The following is a 9,638-nucleotide window of genomic DNA, read 5'->3' as shown; positions in this document are numbered from 1 at the left end:
CACAGGTTGCCACTGGAATCCTGTTCCACTCCTCCATGTCGACATCATGGAGGTGGTGGATGTGAGAGACCTTGCGCTCCTCCACCTTCCGTCTGAGGATGCCCCACAAATGCTCAATAGAGTTTAGGTCTGGAGACATGCTTGGCCACTTCATCTCCTTCACCCTCAGCTTCTTTAGCAAGGCAGTATATTAGTTTAGGCTCAGTCCAAATAAGCAAGTTATACCAGATCAGAGCAAAATGAAGATTTATAGTAACTTTTCAAGAAATATAACAAAGGCACTCTTTTTTATTTAAGGTAACATTTTTATTTATGTCATCAGCTCACAGGTTTTGAATCCAAACCTCATCTGATCTGATGTATCGGAAAGAAGACACAGTACAAAGACAGAATCAAACCCATGCTCAAACTGTTGAAAACATATTGCCTAACAGGATAAGAATTACTGTGAAAAAGCTGTTGTTACCACTTGTTTAAGACATAAAGAGGGTAAGATCTTTTAATGAGGGGGTAAAATATCAGCTTCTTTAGACATTTAATATTTCTACATGATGTAAGACTTTAGTTTCTTCTGGTGAATGAGGCTTTATGTTCAGTGAAGGTGTTGCACCAGAACTTCAGAAAGGCCCGCACAATCCTAGCAGGACGGCCTGATAATGTCCATCTGTCTCATTCTGTGAAACAGAGACAAAGACAAAGTCAGCTGCAAAACTCTGACACATCACTTTCATTTGTTCCTTCACTGGATGAACACAAACAAAACACAAAGGCAGTCATTCAGGGAGGTTTGAATATTTCATTTACCACGATGGAATCCTGCAAGCTGACTCCATACATGGCCCGGAACTCCTCCACAATCTTCTTCAGGTCCTCCTCCGAGCGGCTCACCAGCACCCGGATCAGAGACTGCTCACATGTGCCGTGACGCTGGAGAGGACAGAGCAGAGGATGGAAATATGTTTAATGTCTTGTATTAGTTTTATTACACAAACAAATTCAGCAATACAATTTAGCATGTCCCATTAACACATGTTAAACACACTGACACATGTACAGTGGATGAGTGAGATGGGGTTTCATACATACGTCCATGGCCTTATGGAGCTTCTCAGCGAAGAAGGCTGGTGTGCTCCAGGCGCACTTCACTAAACAATGAAGAGACAGGAAGAACATCAACACTGGTGACATTTACATGGAGTCTAGTGTTCACATTATAACAGGATGAGAGAGAAAAAGAATACAATGGTGCTGAAATAGTTCAATCAAAATAAAACGATTCAAATACACTCAGGTTTTAATCTGCTGCAGAGTGAGAGGTAGTTCAAACTCTTGTGTCCATGCATGGTGGCGTATTTTATAGGAAGCCCATTTTTTTTATACTTCTGCTTGATTAGGATTAAAAAGATAATGATAACTAGTACACCTTTAACATTGTGCAAAACCTAGATAATCTAGAGCTGATCAAATGTGAAAAAGCATTTTTTCTGAATGCATTAGTGGTGAGAGAAGCTTTATGAGAAGAAATCACAATTGTCACACAGATGTTACAACTACATTCTCTGATGCATGGAAATAAACTTGAATGTTTTCCAATGAGAAAGAAAATAATCTTTTTCCATCGACTATTTCTTTATTATTACATTTATAAATATATATATATATATATGGATTCTTGTTTGAATTATTGAACTGTGCACCTTGTTTGCTGCTATAACTCCGTGAATTTCCCCTTTGTGGGATGAATAAAGGAGTATCTTATTTTGATCCTTTGAGGCTTTGAATCCCTTCTATAACACAAAGAACATGTTCTGTTGTTCACGATGTAGATTATCAAATATGGAGGGTTTTTTTTATTTTAATTTCTCAAAATTTTTTTTTTTGGTATTATAATTATTATTATTATTATTATTATTATTATTATTCATTTTTAACTATATTTTCTAATGTTTAATTTTTATTTCTTTTTTACCTTTTCCAATTATTTATTTTTTCAATATTAACCTATTTATCTTATTGTAGTTTCCCTTTTTTATTTTCCCTTTTTATTTATTTATCTTTTATCTTAATTTATTATCATTTATTATTATTTGTTGCTTTTTGGTTAATTCACTTATTGTGTTTTTTACACAAAAACATCCCTTGCTTTAATTGTTTACATTGATTTTTTTGTATGTAAAGTGTAAAAATTCAGATAAACAGATCTTTGAAAATAAAAAAAGAATGAAGAGGAAACCTATATGTGCCTGCTGGAGACTACAGTTTGCAGATATGATCATCCGTCCAGCATGCAGTCTGTTCTTCTTTAAGCTTTTCTGCACTCTCTTTGGTTTTGCCCTCCTTCCAGTGTTTTCTGTCTGGATACCACATGTTGTAGGACTGAGACTGAGTACAAAGCTGTTTATTTATACCGTGTCGTGATGAGTTCATCGAGTCCATAAAAGCTTCCATCTGTAAATAAATGTGTACCGTGCCAGCTCAACCTCTGACGCTGTGACCTTTATTCTAATGTAGAGTCCTCATGATCTCAAGTCTAGTTGACAAGCTTACATAAAATTTGCTGAACATATGCTTCCCCCGATGAACACGAATCCTTTTGTTCTCTTTATTCTTCTTCCCCCCTCAGGACACACTCGTCTTTTTTAGACCGGAATAACTAAACCTCCAGGACAGAGCTCGGTCAGACCAACAGATCTCCCCGTGGCTGACTGTAATGTGGATGAACTTCACAAGCTGTGGTTTGTTGGCAGCTTCCTCATTCAAATATCAAACTAGCAACACAATGCTAGTCATAACAAAAAGTGAGTTTTATGAGGATTTCCAGTCACTGCTGAGTGAATGTAGATAATTGAAGCAGTAAGTCCGTCTGCTGGACTGAAGAGAGAGCTGATCTGTCCTGCTCACAGTGCTGTATAAACAATGCCTTTGCACCAGGATGCATTACATGCTCACAGCTGCAGCCTTCAGCTCACTCTGATGCTTTCAGCTTTTTACTCTGGCTCTGATAAACACGTCAGAGTCAGAGTCACTAAGAAATGCATGCTTTCCCTTTAACATCCTTTACAATCACAGTTTGATTTGCAGTTTTTGTCAGGACTGAAAACTAACTTCACCACAGTGCTATAGTGACGAAAAGAAAATGGTTTTGCAGCTTTGAGCACATCTGAGAGAGTTTTAACATTTCATACTTAGCTGGGATGAATAGACACTTTGTACACTTGAGTTTGATTATGATGAATGTGATCATAAGAAAGCTCATGTGCTTAATCAAGACACTGGGTGTGGCCTGGGAAACATGCAAGCAAACCACTGCTGTTATACACATGATGAATTACTGATATGAATGTTGTTTGGTGCACACAGACACATGACATCATTCACCTTTTTCAAACTAGCAAGGGAAGCACATGCAGAACACAAATACAGTGAAATAAATAAGCATAATAGATTTAATTCATGCACAGCTTTGGGTTTATGTAGTCCTCAATAATCCCTGTATCAAAACAATCTGCAAGAGAGCCTCTCAAACCAAACCAAAAAAAAGGACACAAGATCTGTTCAACTAGAATCCTCCTTACCGATGTCGATGAGACAGTCTTCAATGTCTCCCTTCAGCTCCATGTCCAGGGCTTTAGGTAATGACATGTCACTGGCTAACTTGTACTGCTGGAATGCTGAAGTAGATAAACAGAAAACAAGACAGAGATGAGGAATCTGGGCTAGATAGTTGTTGTAAGTGTATCAGAGGAATGTGCTTGATCTTTACATCCAAACCAGCTGAAGAATGTGAGAAAAACTATCTTTAGCCTGTTTGAAATTAGCTTTGAATATGTTATTCATACTGTCCAAAAGAATGAACTGGAGCCTGTTTTCAGACGCATCATTCAAATATAAATGTTGCTTATTTAAGTCACAATGGCAGCTTTGTCAGGTTTAATTTATGTATCACTAAGATCATTTCTTAAATCAACATTACCATGTTGATACATTTGTGCTTCAATAAACAATCAAATGATACATAAGACAAAAACAAATCTCTTATCCTGCAGTTTCATGAGTTAAATCCGAAACAATGGACTCCATAGATGATGAAAGCTTAGCTAAATCAAAAACCAGTCTCCGTATATTGTTCCTAAACGTCTGGGTGTGTCCCCCTGATACCTGCAGGTGTGGCTCCACCTGTTTGACTGGCTGTTGGTGTTTGAAATGTAGGTTTTGGCTGTTTGAGCCTCTGATGAGTCAGACCTCAAATACAAGAACTCAAACGCGTCAGACACTCACTCTTAGCGAGCTGCTTATGGTTCCTGGAGGTCAGGATTTTAATGAAGGCAGCAACATTGATTCCCTCGGGATGCTCAGCGGCTTCAAAAAGAGTCTGCAGGAGGAGAAGAGGAACACATCATCATCACTTCATATATGTCTCTTTGGGACATGAGTGGATGAACCTGCTGACACATCAGTGTACCCCGCTGTTACGTTGTGCTCAGACTGAGAGGAAGACTCTTTGGTGTGGCTCTATTACATTCAAAGTTTATGCAAATATGCACATTTGCAACAGCAGCATGAGCACAGCATGAGACATCTGTACAAGACTATCCTTTTTAACTTGAATGAAAAATAAGTGATTACTTCAAGTAACAACTGGGTTTTTCAAAGATATAAAACCAGGTGATCAGGTTTCACATTTGATCTCTTCACTAGAAAGAGAAAGAAGATAAAAAATCTACTAACAGCTGAAAGTTAAGGGAAGCCCTGATGTGTCGTATCGGCTGATATCAGCCGTGTTGACAAACATTAGCCCATCAGTAAACTATGTTATGTGGCTAAAAACTGTTTATCTTATTTTTTGTAATTAGTATTTTCTTGATTTTTGTCTTGTCACATTTGGGTAAAAAACAAATATATCTTCTTCTTTTTTTTTTCTTTACATGAAACACAATATATAAATGAAATAATAATAATATAAATAATCAGACAGATAAAATAAACACATTTAAATAATAATAATAATTGACACCAAAACCAATAGTGAAAAAAAAACCCAAAAAACAGTTCATTTTTAAAATGTTATAAACGATGTTTGAACAACTTTTAACTACTGTTATTTAATTATAATCATTATGCTCAACCACATACTCCTAGATAGGTATCCATACACATCATATTCATATTTTGTGCTTTCGAATCCTGTTAATGTAATAACTGAATTTATATTAATTGTTAATTTTGTATATCTTTGTGTTATTTTATTTTTAGTATCAACTTTTGTCCTTATTTGGTATTTTTTAATTACATTTTGATATTAGAACACTATTTGGCTGGAGGCTTCAAATAAGCTGAGTTTTCTGCCTCTTCCTGCACCGTATATTATTTATCTTTCATTATTTTCATTTTTTAATTGTGCAAATAAATAAACATAGACATGTTCCATGCACCGATGTCAGTAGTCTATGTGTATCTGCTGTGTGCATTCATTTAATGGAGATAAACTAGTGCACACTCAGAGCAGTCAGAGGAAGTCACTTGTTGGACAAACAGATTTGTTTTTGTGTTTAAATGTGACAGAAAGTGTCAGCAGTGAACAGAATCAGTGACATGCAGTTTGTGAAACATATTTCAGTGACATTTCAAGTTATTTCGAACATCATATTGTCTTCATTTTCACGATCCGTGGTCTCTATTCGAGTTATTTTCCTGATTTTACCTCTGTGTCACGTCGGACCTGATCCATGTCGACCTCATCACTCTCATCTCTTTCAGCCTTCAGCAGCTCCAGCAGTGCTGTGGTGAAGTCACCACTGGTCTCATCCTCGATGACCTCCGCCAGGTCTTTTCCGTACACTGAGGGACGAAGAAGCATTCTTGTACAAATGCACTTTGCAGCATAACAGACATAACTGTAACATAACAGGGATAATTCTGTCCACACTGGCTCTTAGGATCTGTTATTAGGAGTCCTCATTACAGTGCAGCATTGTTGAGGAATTCAGCTTTGTTTTACGGCTGTGTGCGCTCAGGCAGACAGGTTAACAGCAAAGATGTTTCATCAAACATAAAAACCCTTCAGGGCCTCAGAGCTCAGTCAGTACACCATCATGTTACTGCTCTGAACCATTCCAAACCTTCTTTGTAGACCCTCTTAATCTCCCGGATTTCGTCATTTGTTCTGGTTGCCAGAATCTCTGTGAGCACGTCTTCATCCGTGCCCAGACCCTGTTAGAGGAGAGCAAAACAGCTGAAGATTATACAGGCACTAAAGTACTGGTCATGGAAACATTACATGAACATTTTAGGATGTATTTATGTTATTTCTATCTTTACTTATCATTCAGTTCTCTTATTCTTAAGAGTATTAGCTGGACAGTTTCTTAACTATGATTTTAAAGAACTAAATTCCCCAAATTTAGAGATCCTACTCTAGAAACCCAGTCGATTCATGTCTGAACCCTCAGAAGAGAAAAGGACAGAGTAGTTTAATAAAAGAGTAACATGAGGAGTGACTTTTCAACATGATTTCCTCTGATATTTACCCTTGTGGCCTCCCTGAGCTCGTAGGCATCAAAGCGAGCAGGCGTCATGATCAGAGCCATTGTGACATCCTCCAAATCTGAGCGCAGAGCTGACTCCAGAGCCTCTTCCAGCCTCTAGGAGAAAGATATAAAGACACTTCTGTGCAATGTGATCATTAAACTTCAGAGTAGAGTTACTCTGCTGAATTGTGTGTGTGTGTGATATCATCTGCTATTATCGTCTTTAACTCTAAAACTAGGGATGTGATTCCAGCTTTGAGGAAGCAGTAGCTCAGTCTGTAGAGACCCCCACACGGCTCGGAAGGTCACGGGTTCAAGTCCCAGTATGGAACAAGGTATGTGCATAGTGCATGTTTGCGTATTTCCGGCCAATTGCATGTTCAATAACAGCGTAAAATTGGATTTCCCCTCAGGGTTTAATAAAGTATGTCCTCTTCTTCTTCTTCTTCAAACATGATTATTTAACTTTTGCTGAAGAGGAGTCACAAGAACAAGTAAGGAAGTCATAACTGCACATCATATTTTCCAACATTTTCCAAGACTCTCATGAGTTATTGGCCTTTAAAAGGTTATGTGAGAGATAGAAAAGCAGCAAAATGTTCTATTGTAGCGTGACGACAGCACCAATAAAGGAGAGTCTTGTAAACACTGATTCAGTAAATTCAGAAACACATCTATAGCTTTGCTGACAAGCCACAATAAAACAGGTCTTTCCAGACTGAGTGAGGTTTTAGCAGAATAATTCCTGCAGTGTTCCAGTCTGTTTAACAAGGTTGCAAAATGTTAAGAGGAAACAAAAAAAGTGATTTCTGTTGGAGCTTTTAAAAACATCTATCAAACCACGTATACAAGGGGTGAAATAAATTCAATAGCAGCTCCGATTTTGCTTTTTACTTGTTCCTGATTCAGTGAAAAGCTCAAACACTGGATATAGTAAAGTCAGATTAAGGTTTTGCAGGATATTTCACATTTTAATGATTCTCTAAATGTAACTTGATCCTGTTTTTAGTGACTTCCTCACCTCTCCAGTTGAAGCTTCGTAAACAACTTTGATCTTCTGCCTCTGCTCGTTGTTTCTCTTCACCAGCACTGAAATGATCACATCCTCATCCACATCTGTCAGGGACAAAGTTTACTCTGTGTTACTCTCTTTAAAGCATCATGGCTAAAGACTTTTCAAACACCAGAGCACATGCATCATGTCAGGGATAAGCAGAAGATTCGTGCCTTATAAAAAAGGAAACCACTCACCGTGATGTTCGATGGCGTTCTGGAGAACAGAAGCATCACTGCTGGCACTGAAGTTGGGATACTCTGAGACTGTTCCATAATACTTGGGCTTCTTCTTTCCCTTCACCTGGAACAACAACATCAAGAATTACAGATGTGGTGTAACAGCATTTTTTTCAAGTGAGTTGCTGCAACAGCTAAATACTCTTAGTTTTAAACTCAAATTAAATCTTGAAGACATTGGAAATCCAACAAAGTGTCAAGCATCCAACTATCTTAGAGGTCTTTGTTAGAAGTGAATTAAACTTGTGAATTAAAGCATGTCATTAAAATAGTATTAATGTTTTTATGTTTTGTTATGTGTAACTTTGGTCTGTGTCCAGCTAGGTTTGAGGATTTTAGTGTCATGGAGTCAGAATTGACTTCTGAACATTTTCATTCCAGTTTTTCTCAAAACTTCAAGCTGTAAGAAATTCTGTTGAATCCTCACACTGATTCCTTTGACACCCCCATTCATTGAGCACAGGGGACTGTTGTCATGTGGAGACACTACAGGTGAGTGTTATCTGCATGAGCATGGTGAGGTTTAAAAGGTGCACAAGAGCTCGAGCATCTCACATCATAACAAATGGGCTTGTCGGCCACACCTCTCCGTCCTGAGCAACTAGACTGTTTACAAAAACACTCATTTACCTCTGCAATCATTTCTTTCATTCCACTTGGACTGAAACAATTTAGAACTTAAAGTTATTTAAATCATCTATCAATAGATTGCAATACTTCACATTCAACTTATGAAGAAAAAAACCTGCAGTGTTTACTGGAAATATAATCAAACTTTTGTCTTCTTCTTCTGAGACTCACCTTGACCGTTTCTTCATCGACCTCTCGGTCATGAATGATGTCTTTGAAGAATTTCTTGAAAAAGGCCATCTGTGCTTAGCTGGAAAGTTGAAACTAGACAAAAATTGTTTCTGTGGAGGGAAAAACAGAAAACAGAAAGGTTAAAACATTGTCATTTAACATGATTCAGCAGTTTTCTCCCTTTATTCCAAACACTGAATAAAAAGCTCACCTGTGCTCCTGCAGATGGTCGTCACACCCCGGTCTGTAGGTCTGAGGAGTTTCTATTTAACTCACCCTGCTGTGTCTCCACCCAGCTATAAGCAGGTGATATTCAGGCAGGTTTACTTACACCTGCAGTGGATCAGCCAATCAGCTGCCAGCCCTTCAAAGACAGCATTCCTGCGAGGTGACAGTCTGAGGTTTGAGCTCTCCTGACAGGTTGGGTGACTTTCAAACACCCGATCTTTCACACAGACATGCAGGGAACTAAGACGGAGAGACTGTGGTTAATTTTTTAAAGCAAACACTTTTTGCATAATTATACGACCTAACCTGATGCTCAGCATTTTTCTGTGGAGCTCAGACACCTGAGGGGGAACCCAGGGGGAAGCTAGTGCTAGTCTCTGATTGATGTTAGAAGCTCCTCGCTCATCTTTTACACTTAAAACACTGAGTTCGTCCCTTCATGATCAATCCAATACAGCCGAGAGAGACAAGGTTACAAAAAGAGAATGTAAATGTAAATGGTATCTGTGCACACATCTGTTCAAATGCAGCGCCCCTTTTGATGGTAAATGCAAATCATCATACACTGTAAAAACATATAAGTTCTCTCAACTTAAAATGATAAGTGAACTAGTTGCATGAATTATTTTGAGTCCTAACCATTATTGCTGTTTAGTTGTGCTAACATAAAGATATAAGTTCAGGGTACAAAACTAATTTGCCCTGCTGACTAATATAGAGTATTCCTAACATATAAGATCAAGTTTAAAAAAAATAAAAAATAAAAGTTTTCTTGACAAATTTTGCCTA

General features: G+C 37.8%; 1 protein-coding gene across 1 annotated transcript; it reads right to left on the bottom strand.

Moving 5' to 3' along the window:
- Positions 1–270: 270 nt before the first annotated feature.
- LOC117831103 (annexin A1-like) lies at positions 271–8,967 on the bottom strand. Its single transcript, XM_034709609.1, has 12 exons — positions 8,833–8,967; positions 8,622–8,731; positions 7,779–7,884; positions 7,549–7,643; positions 6,528–6,641; positions 6,120–6,210; positions 5,702–5,838; positions 4,279–4,372; positions 3,576–3,671; positions 1,087–1,145; positions 805–927; positions 271–674 (listed from the first exon to the last, which is right to left on the bottom strand). Exons 2-12 carry the CDS (start codon positions 8,688–8,690, stop codon positions 618–620), a joined length of 1,041 nt encoding a protein of 346 aa, XP_034565500.1. The 5' UTR covers positions 8,691–8,731; positions 8,833–8,967; the 3' UTR covers positions 271–617.
- Positions 8,968–9,638: the final 671 nt, after the last annotated feature.

This window comes from Notolabrus celidotus, chromosome 19 (assembly GCF_009762535.1).
Source record: "Notolabrus celidotus isolate fNotCel1 chromosome 19, fNotCel1.pri, whole genome shotgun sequence".
In the NCBI taxonomy this organism is placed as follows: domain Eukaryota; kingdom Metazoa; phylum Chordata; class Actinopteri; order Labriformes; family Labridae; genus Notolabrus; species Notolabrus celidotus.
The sequence above is the reverse complement of the archived record's forward strand: the minus strand, read 5'-3'. Positions and strand labels throughout refer to the sequence as shown.